General features: G+C 43.2%; 1 protein-coding gene across 1 annotated transcript in view; it reads right to left on the bottom strand.

Moving 5' to 3' along the window:
- Nucleotides 1-17,626, bottom strand: part of kcnab1a (potassium voltage-gated channel subfamily A regulatory beta subunit 1a) — a 395,957-nt gene that overhangs the window by 74,956 nt on the left and 303,375 nt on the right. The window contains exons 6-7 of the mRNA XM_078208296.1: nucleotides 12,381-12,460; nucleotides 3,634-3,678 (exon numbers count right to left, since the gene is read on the bottom strand). Of these exons, the coding sequence (XP_078064422.1) occupies nucleotides 3,634-3,678; nucleotides 12,381-12,460 (125 nt within the window). The remainder of the gene's footprint in view (nucleotides 1-3,633; nucleotides 3,679-12,380; nucleotides 12,461-17,626) is intronic.

The raw sequence follows: 17,626 nt of genomic DNA, 5'->3' as shown, positions 1-17,626 counted from the left end.
TGACCAGAACTGTACATAAAACTCCAGCTGTGGCCATCATTTTATACAGTTCCATCATTACCTCCAGGCTTTTTTATTCAATACCTCACCCAATAAAGAAAAGCATTCTATATACTTTCTTGACCACTTTGTACACCTGTCCTGCCACCTTCAAAGACCTGTGGACATGGACTCCAAGGTCTGTCACTTCCTCAATCCGTCTCGATATCTTCCCGTTTATTGAATTTTCGCTTCCTTTATAAGCCTTCTCCAGATGCATTATCTCATACTTTTCTGGATTGAATGTTGTTTGCCATTTCTCTGCTTACTCAAGCAAACCATGCTGTATAACTAGTGTGTTAAACCCTGTCTTAAACTTTGATTAAGTTCAACATAACCCCCGCATTGGTTGAGATCAATTGGTTAGATAATTGATGACCACAACATATTTTGCTTAAATGAAAATATCAACAAACAGGGAAGATATAATTATAGAAGGATAAACACAAAAACGCAAGAATTCTTTCTTGAATTGAAATGGGAGGTCAAAATGGCATTAGAACAGCAATACAACTTTGCAGCTATGGGCACATTTGATATTTATATTAAACACATTTGATCGCTAAGCATCACAAATCGCAATTGTTATTTTTTAAAAATCAGTGACTGAGCTTTAGAGGAAGAAGGGAAAACCCTATCAAACTGAAACTAATCCATAGCAGCCTCTTCATCTGCATAGATAAACCTTGTCTTACGTTTGCCAAACTAATGTTGAATGCTCTGTCAGTACTCAGCAGACAAGAGCTTAAATCATGTGAGCATTGCTAAAATGAGAAGAGTTTGTGCGTGACAGTTCAGCTCTTTCAGCGCTATCTGATAGTTCTGCATAATAAACCCCATTGCCAATAAAAAAAATGGTAAATGCCGGAAACTATTCATCAGCTGAAGCAAAAAGAGTAAATAAGCCATGGGAGGAATCTAATTTACTCCCCGATTTCACATATTTATACTGGATTCCTGGGGACTCTGTAGTGTCCCTGAGGCATGATTTCTAATGGAGAGAATTGAAGCTTCAGTTGGCAAAATGCTCAGAGTTTCTGCATCTCTTAGTGGGGCCTTGCATGTAGCAAGCGGCTGGTCAGAAAATTATGGGTACACTGCCCTGCAATTTTAGTGCTATTGTCATCCATGGCTTGAAAGCAAGAGTTGACCTGTTGGTCCTGATAATGACAGATAGACAGGAAAATTGTGGGGCCGTTGAAGGTTTCTGTCCAGTTTGACAACAGGACCTGATTTAACAGAAATTGTTTCCCAGCCAGACTGAAGTTCGACAGGTAGGCCTGAGGCTCCAGGCAGCAACAAGAGGCTCTGCATCAACAAGAGTAAGTCACCGGAAGGTCAGATCACTGGAGAGGGGAATGGGTTAATTTGATAGTGGAAGAGGGTCATGCAGATCGTACAGTGAGAGTTTTTGCAGGTTTGCTGGGAAATGTGGGGAAACACTCTTGGTCCTGTTGGCACACTAGCAATGCTGTAAAGGCACTTATGGATCTGACCCTTCATGTCTCCCTTCAAACAGCCACACTTCCTGAGGCCCAAGAGATGCATCTTGAGGTGGTTAAAAATCAAACTGACATTAAAATTTATAAGGAAGCTGGGTGCCTCCATTTTAAGAGAACATACATACATTTTGAGAGTGGTTTCAACAGCTGCCCCCTTTTTTTAATTTATTAATCACAAGTAGGCCTACATTAACAGTGCAATGAAATTACTGTGAAAATCCCCTCGTCGCCACACTCCGGCACCTGTTTGGATACACAGAGAGAATTTAGCATGGCCAATGCACCTAACCAGCACATCTTTCAGACTGTGGGAGGCAACTGGACAGAATGTGCAGACTCCGCACAGACAGTGACCCAAGCCAGGAATCGAACCCAGGTCCCTGGCGCTGCAAGGCGGCAGTGCTAACCACTGTGCCACCGTTCCACATGGTTAAAACCAAGAATGGATGGAATTGAGCCGGAGTGAGCTGGGTTGCTCACTTTTTAAAAAACTTTTAACCACTGCCTTCCTTTGAGAATTCAGGATGGCTGCAGTGCCAGGACATAACTTCTACATCGAAAGGATTGAAAGCCGATGGAGAGGGAGTGAAACAGTGAGGAAAAGACAAATATCCAACTTTTCAGATCCTGACATGGAAGTGATCCTCCCCAATTTACAAAAGAGAGGAATTCCTTGGATGGGAGGAGTATTAGAGAAGAAGCCATTACAATTTACAGCACAGGCCACAAGGAGGTAACCATGGTTTTATGACCTACAGAACCTGAAGGGTGTCCATGCAATGTTGAAAAATGTTGGATAAACTAACTAGGTCGGCAAAAATAAGTATTCAAGGTGAATAACAGGACAGCTGACTGAATCACTGAGAAATTCCAGGGCATTTCCTGGTCAATAACCAATCAATGCTCTTTGGTGTGTCACAATGCACCATGCCCTTTGACCCAGAAGCAAATTTAACTTTGATTATGTGCTCAAGTTCCTGGTGTGGCCCTTGTACAATATTTGGCCTCAGAGGGAAAAGGGCCATCACTTTTCCCACTTTGATAGAAGACGTGTCTTTATACCTGCTGCCTGTTGTTGAAGTCACAAAAACAGTGCAAGGGCCAATTGAAGACACCCCATTAAATGAAAAAAAAGAGCTTTAAAAGGCTTTAACCTGCTGGTCCTTGTTAACTAGTAAGGAGGGAGTGTACCATGCAACTGAGTTTAATTTTATGTGGCTGGAAAGTGGCTGCAGAAAACAGTTCAAAATTGCTGCAGTTTTTAATTGATGTTTCTTAGCAGATTTTTGAGGTTTGAATTTCAAATCCTATAAAATCAATTCATTAAATTGCAAATTCACCCAAATGTTTATTCTTCATGACGATTGTTGTTTCTCCTCCCGCACTTATTGATGCACAAGGCAGAGTTGCATGCTTTCATGGTGGGTTTTTCCTGCAACTGGCTGCCACCCGCGACTTATAGATTATGGAGCACCATTCTGCATTAAGTATAGTTGACCAGGAGTATCTCCCACTCTTACCGCCTGCCATTGGCATGTGCTGGAAGGATTCTGCAGGTTGCTCAGCTGCGTTACAAACATACCTTCCTTGGTCATCAAGTCCTGGGTGGGAGTCAAACCCAAACTTCTGGATCAGAGGGAGGGACGCTACAGTACAGTTCCATACATCTTTTATTTGGCCAGGTGTGTAGAAATGGGTTCCCAAAGACCGGCCACTTATAACAAACAATACTTTATTCACTTACTGAGCAGTTACTCCAGCTTATGCTCTGGGGAGAACTCCTGCCTTTCCATCACATGACCTCTTAAGTGACCGTGTCATCATGTGACCACCTGGTCTACCCAGTGCATGCTGACATAAGATTTAAGTTATTGTTCAGTTGCAAACACATTAGATTGCACTTACGATCCCTATTGTCCAAATGCTGTAATTATTTTATAAATATATATTTTTTTAAATCACAATGTTACTTACATCCATGTGAGTTATTAGTATGCACAGAGATGTGAACATATTTGGGAAGAGGGGTACAATAGGTCGAATGGGAGAAAGAGAAAACAAAACATGCAAAACTGAGTAATAAAAATATTACCTCCAGCCCTTTTTCTTGATGATGTTTCCAAGTAAGACCTCTGCCCTGAAACAATATTAAATAGATCGGAATCAATGTTATAAAATGCAGCCATTATTACACTAGGACATAGTTAAACAGAGGTTTGGAGATTGGATCGGTATTCTGGAGCTCCAACATTCAGGCTACAATGGGCCTGATTTTATCAAAACTTCGCACCCGTTTTCAGGCGTGAAATCGCGGTAAAGTTGGGTGTCGGGCCTATACCGCGATCTGCACCCGATTCCAAGCAGATCGCGGCTTTACCAACACCCGATTCAGACGTGGGTCCGGTGCGCGCTTGAATCGGGCGGCCCGACGACTTAAATGCATTTGCATGCATTTAAATCGACTTAATGAACCACGCGCCCAACTCTACCGCCAAATCCCACTTTACCGTCTTCTGGCCCAATCCGCGTCCGCGCTGTAACCGACCTGCCAAATAAAAGTCTGAAGTCGCCACTGCAGCCTCCGAAGAGCGGGGTCAGAGACTGCAACGGCTCTCTGACCCAGGTCATCCGCTGGTCGGGGCGGGAGGGGAGTGGGAGGAGGAGAGGGGGTGTGACGTCTCAACCCCTGGGGGGGGGAACGGGACGGGGGGGGGGGGGGGGGGGGGAGGAGAGGGGATGTGGCGTATGGTAGTGTACCATCACTGGTACACTACCAGCCACAGATTACTCTTCCCTGCAGGGCAAGAGAGCGGAAGAGATGGCTGTGGCTGGTAGTGTACCAGTGATGGTGCATCCCTTTACAGGCCCAGTTTGGTCCTTCTCCAGTGTCTCCTCTTGGACTTGTACTGATCTTGTAGCTGGTTTTCATGCGGATCCACTGTGGAATCGGCCGGTTCTGCTTCATCTTCTTAGCGAGGAATCGCTTCATCCTGAAGGTTTTGTGGGATGGCACGGCCGCACGTCCACTCCGGCAGGAGGGATCGGCTGCAGACAGACAGCGGAACCCCCCCGACCAGAGAATGATGGGTCACCCCCAACCCCCGACCAGAGGATGAACGTCAGAGAGCCGCTCTCTCCGCTTTTTCTTTTTGTTTCGCGCCCGGGCGCGCTGTCACATTTTTTCAAACTGCGCATGCGCAGTTCAGAGCTCCGATCGGTCCGCCAGCACTAAGCCCCGCCCACAGCGCGGATCGGGCCGGAGCCGACAAAACACGTATGGGCGCGCTGGAAAGAGGATTCCAGGCGCGGATCTATTTGACGCTCGTGTTGTGGGAAATGTACCACTGAGCCAGGCTTGAAGTTTTCAAGAATACAGTTTTATTTTAACGAAGCTTCGTGGAGACAAGGCACTAACAAGCAGCAAACCTTCTCTCAATGAGACAATAGGAGCGGTCCATCTTTATACCCTTTACACAATAGATGGACCAGACATCTAGCCATTATCACATCATTGTAATCAAGTAGGTGATCGATCGTTAACACATCGTTATAGACAAATACAGACAGAAGCATGTTAACATTGCATTGTTCTATGAATGGATACATTTCCTACGTCAATGACTATCAATGGTTTAGTTTCGGCTCATTCATATAATAATGGGTTTTCCTGCATTTATGTATTCCCATTCCCATTTGTGGCTAATCTCTTTAGCAGACCTTTTTGTCCCGGGACTGTCCCTATTTCCACTGGCTTCCTGCAGTATCTAATTCCTGCATGTTTTAATTCCAAGTAGTTGTCTGGGCTAAAAGTCAGTGCCTGTTTATGGTCTCTCTCCCAGTTAACTCTTTATGTGCCAGGCAGTCATTTTTAAAGTGTACTCATCTGTATATTTTTCCTCACTTCACCCAAATTCGGCACTTAGACTCAAAATGGTAAAATTCCCCCCAATGTGTGCCCCTTACACTGTGCTACTTTGCACCTCACATGAGGACAATCAGCAGAGGCAGGAACAACACCAACAACAGCTGCTGATGCTCACAGAGCTGCAGTTCCATAGGAGAGGGGGAAATCAACAGAGTGGTGCAGCCCGGAGGAGGGGCATAACCAATACACAGATTCTGCAGAGAGGATCACAGAGGATAAGCTTCCTCAACATGCAAGAACACAAATATCTTAGCAAGTTCAGAGTCTAGCATTGAGGGGTAGCAAATGTGTGTAGCCTGCTGGAACCAGACCCACGGGACCTGGTGGCCATACTTTACCAGTGCCTGTCAAATATATCAATGCCTTCAACTCTTTCTACTTCTGAAATTTTCCAGGACTCTGCTGGGGATATTAATAAGATTTCCAGTTGGTGGCCCACAACAGAAACAGAAAAGAGTGACTGGTTTCTTTGCCATAGCTGGCAATTATATCAACTTTGTCGATGATAACATCAGTCAGAGTTAGCAAGGACCTAGGTTTGCAGCTCTGACTGGCTTTTCACATATGGAGGGCATCACAGACTACACCAGTGACAGAGCACTCATTAATAACTCATTGTTAACCACAATGCCTCCTGGCTGGAATAGAAATGGATTGGCTAACTTCTCCCTTCCTCGTGCACCTCCTCCTCCTCAGCTGGTTACTGTATACCTGGTGGCAAAGGCTGTGTCTTCATAATAGTGAGATCATGCAGCAGGCAGCAAACCACCACCAATCATAGTGAGTACTGCTTGGCTCCTTGAGAGTACTCTCGGCAGCTGAAGCATTCTTTAGGCATCACAATGGTCTTCTCCATCACATTTTGTGTGACAGTATAGCTTTCATCATATGCATGCTTTCCACATTTATGTGGGTTGTGCACCAAAGTCATGAGCCATGTTGTCAAACGATAGTCTTTGTTGTTTAGCCACCACTCTTTGGTTTGTCATGGTGGTTGAATTGCAAATGGACTCTGAAAAATGAAGACAACTTGACTGGTGCCAGGATATTGGGAATTCCTTGTGCATGGTTACTCACTAGCTGAGCATTCAGGGAATGGGATCCTTTTTAATTTGATACATTTCACAGTTGGCATTTGGTGCCACGCGGCACCATAAGGAATGCCTGCATTCCTTATAAATGCACACACTCATTTTGCTTGCTTCTGTCTGGCAAGAGAGGATGAAATGTATTCCGTCCTCTTGGAATACAGAGCTCCTTTATGCAACAATGGACAGCAAACTGGCAGATGTTGCCAAAATCGCCTGTTCCAGCCCGGAGGGATTCAGATGCATAAAGGTTCATCGCCACATTCATTACCAGATCCACTGGCAATGCCACCTTCATCCTAAAGTTAAAGTTTATTTATTAGCGTCACAAATAGGCTTACACTAACACTGCAATGAAGTTACTGTGAAAATCTTCTAGTCGCCACAGTCCGGCGGCACTTGTTCGGGTACACCGAGGGAGAATTTAGCATGGCCAATGTACCTAACCAGCCCGTCTTTTGGACTGTGAGAGGAGCACCCGGAGGAAACCCATCCAGGGAGAATGTGCAAACTCCACACAGTGACTGGAGGCCAGGAATCAAACCCGGGTCCCTGGTGCTGTGAGGCAGCAGTGCTAACCATTATGCCACCGTGCTGCCAGTTTGAGGTTGCAGCTGTGGCTGCAATAAGTGGCAGGTTTCAAGCGAGGTCTTTCTGAAATGGAGACATCTGATACACTGTTCCTTAATATGGTTCAGCTAGAAAAATTGCATCTGAACACCACAGCTCAATATGGCCTCCTGCTGAGAGCTCCTCTCCTCCTCCTTCTCCTCACTCATCCAGCAGCATGTTCTGCTCTGCATCACTTCTGCTTATCCCCCCTGCTATACTCTGGTTCAAGGGGATATAAACTAATGCCTGCGAGCAGGATGTTTGTGCAGAATCCTTCAAGTTATAACCAAGGCCTTCAGTACATACTACACCCTCTCCTCTCCTACCATTATGTGCTGTTTGGCTTCACAAACTGCCTACTCTGTATTGTTTTGCTGGTCACTACCTGTACTCACCAAAATGGCATCTAATGTGCTCAGCACCAGGATTTAGTCTGCATGTTGCAGGATGGAGGCAAAACAGCATTCGTAGTACCAATAAAATAGGTGTTAGAGAGCTGAATTCATGCCCAAAATCTGTTAGTTGACTGTTTGTAGTATAGTTCAAGTAGTTGCAGATATCAGGAATATTATAGTTGTCCTGTAGCGGTAAGCTATAGAACAACTTTTAGAAATAATCTTCACTGCTCAGTATTAGCCAGAGAAAAGCATCCCTGATACAAATATGAAATTTCAGTTCAGTCAATCAAGTTCTATATGCTTCCATTAAATAGAAATGTTGTTGCAACTACAACAATGAGCAAAAGAACTCCCCTAATTATTCATGTATTCAGCGTTTGCTGACAGGTAGGTTTCATTTTAATGAACACGACTGGCTATCAGTCTAACCTTTGCACACCAATTATTTCTCTTCATACTTCTTCAACAAGAATATCACTTTTGGCGACGTACTTTCAATGTAACCCCATCATGAAAAAAACCAATTCCATTAGGCCGCACAATAATAAAATAACATTAAATAAAAATATTTGCTGGGAGCATTGCAGGCAAGGCCGACATTATTTATCGATCTCTAGCTGTCGTGAGAAGCTGGTGGTGGGCCTTCTTCTTGAACCACTATCAGTGTGGTGAGGATGCTCCCACAATGCTTTTGGAAAGGAGTCTTTGTAGTACTTTGATAGACTGACTGTTGTCAGGCAACTTGAGAGTCCACCATATTGGTGTGGAACTGGAATCAACATCCTGGAGGTTACCATTGACCAGAAACTTGAACCAGACTAGCCACATAAATACTGTGCCTATCAGAACAGGTCAAAGGCTACGAATCATTTGGCAAGTAATTCACCTCCTGACCTCCCACAGCCTGTCCACCATCTACAAGGCACAAGTCAGGGGTGTATTGGAATACTCTCTAGTTGCCTGGATGAATGCAGCTCCAACATCATCATGATGCTTAACAACATCCAGGACAAAGCAACCTGCTTGATTGCTACCCCTTCCAGGAACATTCAGTCCCTCCGCCATCGACAAACGGTGCCAGCAGTGTTTACCATCTATAAGATGCACTGTAGTAAGGTTCCTTAGGCAGCAACTTCAAACCCATAACCATTACCATCTAGAAGGACAAGAGCAGTAGATAGCTGGGAACACCACCACCTGGAGGTTCCCCTCCAAGTCACTCACCATCCTGACCTAGGAAATATATTGTGATCACTGTCACTGGATCAAAATCCTCGAATTCCCTCCCTAACAGCATAGTGAGTGTACCTACAACTCTAGGACTGCAGCAGCTCAAGAAGTCAGCTGACCACTACCTTCTAAAGGGCATCTAGAGGTGGACAATAAATGCTGGCCTAGCCAGCTACACCCACATCCTGTAAATACATTTTAAAAAAGTCAGACTGGGTAAGGACAGTAGATTTCATTCCCTTTAAAAAAGTATTAGATTTGTTGTATGACAATCCAAAATTGTCATGGTCACATGTTACTGATACTGGGTTTTATTTCCAGATTATAAAAACTGAAGACAAATTCTCAAGCTGCCATGGTTAGATTTGATTTCTGGATTATTCCAATGACATAACCACAACATGCTCACTATAGAATGCGTTTACATTGAATGTACAAATTTAAAGTGCTAAACCTGGTCACCATGCATTCTAACCCAGTTGCCTCAGTTAGATGCATTTCCCATGACAATAGAATGCTCCATCTAAAGGATGGTCTGGCTCTCCACAACCACAATTACTGCTTAGTCATGGGATTGATGGTGGCCACAAAAAACAATTTTAACCCTACCTGTCCAGTGGAAACCAGGTCTTTAGACGGTAAGATAGTTACACAACCCCACTGAAGCTGCAAGGACCTACATTCCCTCTGATTTTAATCTGCTCTCATGTCAGTGGCAAGAACATCCTCCCAAAGTCAGCAAGGTCAATATGCATGTTTTTTTATTATTCATTTGTGGGCGTTGCTGGCTGGCCAGCATTTATTGCACATCCCTAACTGCCCTCCATTTCAGAGGGCATTTGACAGTCAACCACATTGCTGTGGCTCTGGAATCACATAGGCCAGACCAGGTAAGGACAGCAGATTTCCTTCTCTAAAGGACATTAGTGAATTAGTGGGTTTTTCAGACAATCGACAATGGTTTCATGGTCATCAGTAGATTCTTAATTCCAGATGTTCTTTCATTATTGAATTCAAATTCCACCATCTGCCAAGGCGGGATTCGAACTCGGGTCCCCAGAACATTAGCTGAGTTTCTAGATTAATTGTCTAGCGATAATACCACTAGGCTATTGCCTCCCAATGTTGATCTCAGGCTCCAAATGCAATTTTAACTCAGGCCTGAACAAGGAAACAGTTGTGACTATATCATCAGGCCAAGTCTAGACAAAAGAATATCAATCCCAGCAGTGGACAAAAACCAGTGTGCCAATTTTCTTTGTTCGGCTAGGAGTGCTTCCTTGCCAAGGCAAACTTAATTTGCCCCGCCCCAGACCTCCATCTTCCTGAATGTGGAGGAACCTAATCCTGTCACACCTTGTAGTCAAGCAATGTTCCACTGGTTTGGGTGAGTGGGGTTTAATGGAAGCCTGGTTGATTGTACTGCAGATAGGTGGGAATTAACTTGCTAGTGCAATTTCTTACTTAAAAAGACCCACTGACAGTTAAAATGAGAAGGTGTTTAAATAGCATTAATCATATCTAAGTAATCAATAGAAATCTACAAACCAGCAAAATCTTGGGATAGAATAACAAATTCTGGTGAGCAAATCATCTAGTTTGGAATATTCAGTAGGTTTTCATAGAAATCATAGAAACCCTACAGTGCAGAAAGAAGTCATTTGGCCTATCGAATCTGCACCAACCACAATCCCACCCAGGCCCTACCCCTATACCCCTACATACTTACCCGCTAATCCCTCGAACCTACACATCTCAGTACATTAAGGGGCAATTTTAGCATGGCCAATCAACCTAACCGGCACATCTTTGGACTGTGGGAGGAAATCGGAGCACCCAGAGGAAACCCACGCAGACACGACGAGAATGTGCAAACTCCACACAGACACTGACCCAAGCCGGGAATCGAACCCAGGTCCCTGGAGCTGTGAAGCAGCAGTGCTAACCACTGTGCTACCGTGCCGCCCATACCACTGTGCTACCGTGCCACCCAAAATTTTGTTTGATTTGTAATGTCATGTCCACAATGGGGGTCACACAGGAGGCGATTTTCAAATTCCAGCTTTCTTTTGCCTGAAAAACAAATACTGAGGGGAAAATGTGTTTGCCCCAATGATGCCCAAGGCCCAGCTGCTGCCATGTTGAGGAGAATGGGTGAGCAGCCTGCATGACCGCTTCCAGCAGGAAACTATGTTAATGTGCAAATTGAGGCCCTATGGCACTAATGTTTGCAATTTTTCACGTACAAATGAGCACAGCATCCTCCATCTATATTCTGTCCGATAGTGCCAAGCATAAAGGAAGCACTGGAATCAACTTAAAAAAGTGCTCCTCTGGGGCTGGCAGTTATGTGCAGCCTCCTGTCAGGCCACGATAGGCATCCCCCACACCACACCCACACAATCTCCAACGACCCAAACCTCCCTGATTATATCTCCCCCCTCAAAGCCTGATCTGCTGGCTTGCTCAGTGTGGAAGACACTCAATATCCTACCTTACCATTACCCTACAGCTAGGCTAGCTGCTGGGCAGCTAAAACTGACCACGTTTTTTAAATGAGGCCCGAACCAAAAAAATAGTTTGGGACTAGATTCAGACAGCCAGCTCAGTCTCTCTGCCGATTTCATGTTGGATTGGTTTTGGATACGAGTCGGGATTGCACCCATAAAGTCCAAAGCTGGATAAGAAACTTGTATGCTAGTTGGAGTAAAAAAATAATAACTGAATTACTTCTAACCCAAGGTTCACTAATTTGAACTAAATTCTGTGGTTGATTAATTGTTGCCAGTAGTGAATGGCTCAGACTCTGGTTATTTAAGGCCAGATAGTATATTTAAAATGTAAATTGAATTCTTAGGACTCTATTAGGGATTAATGTCTAATCAAGGACAATCAGATCATGATTAATAATATACCTATTAGTATGAAATTCATATTCCAATACAGAAAGATGTCTGGTTTGACGGATGTTCTGTGTTCAGGCATTATAAATCTGAGAACAATGGAGTCCTGCATCACAGCGAGGTCTCATGAAACTGAAGAAGTTCATTTTCATTCTGAACCATGTTACAACCTACTAACATCCAAGATCGATTTGAAAGTTGAACTATGGTTGCAGTGAGGACACGGCATTATTCATGTGGCACTGTTCTGATCCAATGAGCCATGGTTCATTCATATACCCTATCAATGGGATAACAATGGTTTGATCACTGGTGAATTACTTTGTAACATCAGTTTCTGGTCTATGTCATTTTTATTCAGAAGGGTCATTTCAGACTGCAAATAGTTTCTAGTTTCTAGAATAATTATGCAAACGTTGTGCAAAAGTGTTAAAATTCTGCATTTATAGAAAGTAAGTATCTGAAAGTGCAACTTCCAGAAACACGTACAAATGAATTTTGTATAAAAGGGAAAATACAGAGAAAATAATGCCACCGCCTGAAAGGTTTTGGAAGTCTATTCCTTGCTTTTAAGTATCTGTTTAAAAATAAAACCTCAAAAATAATAATTTGATACAAGCTAGGTAGTTAGGTGACAGTGGTTGCTTTTCTTTTGTCTCAGAGCAGTAAGGCAGTTCACTTACTTGCCAGCTGCGTACACCTCTGCTGTATCGAAGAGATTTATTCCATGTTCATAGGCAATTGTCATTAGCTGCTCAGCCACCTGGAAATACAAAATAATCAAAGACAGCTGAGCTGTGCCGTTCTGAAATGTCTGACTACTTTGTCTTAGGAACATGTTTTCCATTTTTCATTCAGCACTTTTCTTCAAGCTTGGGATTATCTTTCCTGTCCAACGGCCCTCAGCAGTCACGTGCTTGGCAATATCTGAAATGTGGTTGCTACTTCCTACAAAGAGGAAGCAATCCTGAGAGAGCATGTGTCATCAGCAGTTTAGTTTTTCCCCCAACTGCCCGAATGTGCCCTTTATTGTTTGATATTATGCAAGTTGAGTCAAATTCTGGAACTAGCCCCAGCTAAATAAAATAATGTAATACTACAACCAGCTTGTTCTCTTCGTAAAACAAGGAATGACAATCAGTAAATTATTATAATGGCTTTGCCAATACCAGGTATAGGTCACTAAAACCTTAATTGTTATTCCCCCAGACATGATTGACATTAAGGTGGAGACCTTGGCCAGAAGGTAAGTGGGCCAATCACTGGGATCAAAAAGGAGGTCTGACCTCATGCAGGCTGGCAGCAACCCTGGGCTGCATATTACCAGCCAGAGACAATCGAAAGGCTGTTGCAGGGACTGCCATCCAATTGAGGGTGGAGACCTGCCCCCGAGAGCTGTCAACATAGGCAGCTTTTCATGCAACAAACTGGGCGCAGGATTTTGTGTCACACTTAGAGATTAGCCATGGGTGCTGCAAGAAACTTTTCGATACCTTAAATTTGATGTTATAGACTGAAGCACTTTTTACCTTTAATTCAAGGAAGATTATTATGTGTTTACAGTGACAATTTGGTTTGCTAACTGAACGAACAGGGGGCGAGATCTGCTCAAGAAAACCATGCCTCAACAGAGTCCACCTTACTCCTTGAAGTTTGGATCAACAGATAACTGTTTACACTTTACCACTTGCAGGTATTTCAGTGTAGCAGTGAATACACTCAACTATTTTACCAACCAACTACATGAGTGGAAATTCCAGCCTGATCATCAACGTATATTGAAGAAAAGAGAGTTATTGAATGATAGGTTGCTTTGCTGCTCAGAAATTAAGTTTGCCGCTCGATTCCTTGCTCCTACTTCAAGTAACATTATTTATATTTCCGTTATCTTCAAAATGTGTAAATCTGGGATTGAGAGTTAAAACAGTACTTAATGATCTATCTGAATGTTTAACTTACATATCCAATAGCTGCATGGGCATTCCATACTGCCCTTCAATCTCACTCTGGGTAAATCCAGGAAATGGCAGGATGATACAAGAATCCTGACAGCGCGTTACTTTTGGGGGGGTTTAAACTCCTTGCATGCACCTAAACCCACCACACAGGCTGGGAAAATTCCATCCATGATTAAATATGCATATTTTTTGTGATAAGCCCATTTTCCGCTTTAAACTGCACCAGGTTAAATCTCTTCAATATATCAAAGAATGTTTTTAAAGGATTATTTCTAAAAAAAAATTATGATCTAAGACACTGCTCAATTGTCCTGCTTCAGGCAAGTGTTCCACTCAGAAATATGCAAATGAATTTGAGTGGAAACTTCTCAAAGCATAATTTCAGCTTCAATTCACACCTGGATCACCAATTGCACTCAAAGCAGATGTTGCTATTTAGCGACAGAATCTCCTGATAATGTTCCAGTCTGAAAATGATGTGGAAATTGTGAACGACTTTATTCCATTTGTTCTGAATTGAGACTTTAACTTACTTTTTCAAAAGTGAACGTGGTCCTCATTTGAGGTACAAATCTGACCTCAAAAGCATTGTTAACAGCATTAATCCTAGCCTGTAAAATGAATAAACTGAATCATGCCCTCACTGTGGATGAGCCCTATTTATTTACTTCTCTTGATTGCATGGAACCCAGCCTCGCTGTAAGCGGCATCTGTCAGTTTCATTTAGGGAAGGAAATTGTTGTTCCGTTATTTTGTGCTCCTCTCCATAAACTTAACATATGTCAGGAATAAAAGAATGACTAGGGTAAGATTAGGGCCAGTCAAGGACAGTAGTGGGAAGTTGTGCATGGAGTCCGAAGAGATAGGAGAGGCGCTAAATGAATATTTTTCGTCAGTATTCACACAGGAAAAAGACAATGTTGTCGAGGAGAATACTGAGATACAGGCTATTAGGCTAGACGGGATTGAGGTTCATAAGGAGGAGGTCTTAGCAATTCTGAAAAGTGTGAAAATAGGTAAGTCCCCGGGGCCAGATGGGATTTATCCCAGGATTCTCTGGGCGGCTAGGGAGGAGATTGCAGAGCCTTTGGCTTTGATCTTTATGTCGTCATTGTCTCCAGGAATAGTGCCAGAAGACTGGAGGATAGCAAATGTTGTCCCCTTGTTCAAGAAGGGGAGTAGAGACGACCCTGGTAATTATAGACCGGTGAGCCTTACTTCTGTTGTGGACAAAGTTTTGGAAAGGATTATAAGAGATAGGATTTATAATCATCTAGAAAGGAATAATTTGATTAGGGATAGTCAACACGGTTTTGTGAAGGGTAGGTTGTGCTTCACAAACCTTATTGAGTTCTTTGAGAAGGTGACCAAAGAGGTGGATGAGGGTAAAGCAGTTGATGTGGTGTATATGGATTTCAGTAAAGCGTTTGATAAGGTTCCCCACGGTAAGCTATTGCAGAAGATACGGAGGCATGGGATTGAGGATGATTTAGCGGTTTGGATCAGAAATTGGCAAGCTGTAAGAAAACAAAGGGTGGTGGTTGATGGGAAATGTTCATCCTGGAGTTCAGTTACTAGTGGTGTACTGCAAGGATCTGTTTTGGGGTCACTGCGGTTTGTCATTTTTATAAATGACCTGGGTGAGGGCATAGAAGGATGGGTTAGTAAATTTGCAGATGACACTAAAGTCGGTGGAGTTGTGGACAGTGCAGAAGGATGTTGCAGGTTACAGAGGGACATAGATAAGCTGCAGAGCTGGGCTGAGAGGTGGCAAATGGTGTTTAATGCAGAAAAGTGTGAGGTGATTCACTTTGGAAGCAGTAACAAGAATACAGAGTACTGGGCTAATGGTAAGATACTTAGTAGTGTGGATGAGCAGAGATCTCTCGGTGTCCATGTGCATAGATCCCTGAAAGTTGGCGCCCAGGTTGATAGGGTTGTACGGTGTGTTAGCTTTTATTGGTAGAGAGATTGAGTTTCGGAGCCAGGAGGTCATGTTGCAGCTGTACAAAACTCTGGTGCGGCCATAGTTGGAGTATTGCGTACAGTTCTGGTCGCCGCATTATAGGAAAGATGTGGAAGCATTGGAAAGGGTGCAGAGGAGATTTACCAGGATGTTGCCTGGTATGGTGGGAAGGTCTTATGAGGAAAGGCTGAGGGACTTGAAGCTATTTTCGTTAGAGAGAAGAAGGTTAAGAGGTGACTTAATAGAGGTATATAAGATGATCAGAGGATTAGATAGGGTGGACAGTGAGAGCCTTTTTCCTTGGATGGTGATGGCTAGCACGACGGGGTATAGCTTTAAATTGAGGGGTGATAGATATAGGACAGATGTCAGAGGTAGGTTCTTTACTCAGAGTAGTAAGGGCGTGGAATGCCCTACCTGCAACAGTAGTGGATTTGCCAACATTAAGGGCATTTAAATGGTCATTGGATAAACATATGGATGATATTGCAATGGTGTAGGTTTGATGGTCTTTAGATTGGTTTCACAGTTCGGCGCAACATCGAGGGCCGAAGGGCCTGTACTGCGCTGTAATGTTCTATGTTCTATGTTCTAACTGGATGTATGCCAGAACAGTATGTAGTTGTTGTGAGGCTGGCATCATTGGAAGGTGTGTGAGAATGAGGTGGAGCATCTGATTGTTAGACATGAGTCCTGAGTGGCAGGGACTGGTGCTGTGTGTGAGATAGGGCTGTAATGCATTGAGCAGTGAGAGAGGTTGGTGGTGTGGTGAATAGGAGATGTCACATGAAGATGCATTCACTGTCTTTGAACACTTGTGAGGTCAATACACATTTTTTTGCACTCCTGTCAGACTACAGAGTTCAAATCCCTTGCATTAACCACTTCCTTCTACAGCCCCCTGGGCCCTGTAGAAACATGACATCTTTCCTCCTGCCAACCTCCATGACTAATGCCTCCAGTGCTGCATACATGAATCTTGGAGCCTTCTCTCTGTCCTAGTGTTCCATTTAACTAGACTGCACTGGAGCACTGATAGCAGCCGCCTTTGTTTGGGTGCAGCTTCCCTTTAAGAGGGACAGACTGCATTTAAGAAATGGAAGCTAGCTGCAACCCATGCTTGCCTCACACGCTCCTCGGCCTTATTGTGCATGCTGCCATCCAGCAGGGTGAGTTGTTCTGGGATACATAAAGAAATTATGAGAAGGCAGTGTGAATTTTGCACATTGCTTGCCTCAATGTGTGTAGACAGACCATGAATCACAAACCACCGCTCCAGAAAATAAGTGCAGAGCCATTTTTAACTGATCCAGTTTAAAAAATATATATATATCATTGTGAAGTGTGAAACTTTTATCACTGGACAGTACAAAACCCTCTCAGTTACATCTAGTTTTCCACTTTAACTCTCATCAATCAGATAATATAGAAAATTTAGTCCAACATGATGTTTGTAGGATTTTAAAAACTAATATTATTTAATCAACAACTCTGTAAAGAATTGGAAATAGGCTGGTATTAACCCAATGGTGTACCTGTTTACAAATGCCATTAGCAAAGTAGTTTTTGCCGATTCAACATCTTCACAAATTGAGACAGAGCAAAGGCAGAACTAATAGGTGGTTTTGGAAACTCAACTTGTGAGGAGAGTCTATGCAAATACATTCCGTGGTTTCCAAGCAATTCTTCAGTATATGCAATTATCTATCCATCTCTAGCCCTGTGCTAATTATTTTGTTCCCACTGTGGTAAATAGTTGGTGCAATCCTGTTAATTATCATTAGGACAATGAAACCTTAAATTAAGTATACAACAAAACCTAATGACCTCCTAACCGGTGAACTGAAGGGTATTGAACAGAGGTTAGATTCCCGAATATAAAATAAAAATAGGAAGTGCTAAGAAAAACTCAGCATGTCTGACAGCATCTGTGCAGAGAGAAAGAGTTTTGAATCTAATATGGTTCTAATTCGGAAATGGGATTCCCTACTTTGTTACGGTCTTC

This window comes from Mustelus asterias, chromosome 3, assembly GCF_964213995.1.
Source record: "Mustelus asterias chromosome 3, sMusAst1.hap1.1, whole genome shotgun sequence".
NCBI lineage: Eukaryota > Metazoa > Chordata > Chondrichthyes > Carcharhiniformes > Triakidae > Mustelus > Mustelus asterias.
This window is presented reverse-complemented; position numbering and strand designations above follow the sequence as displayed.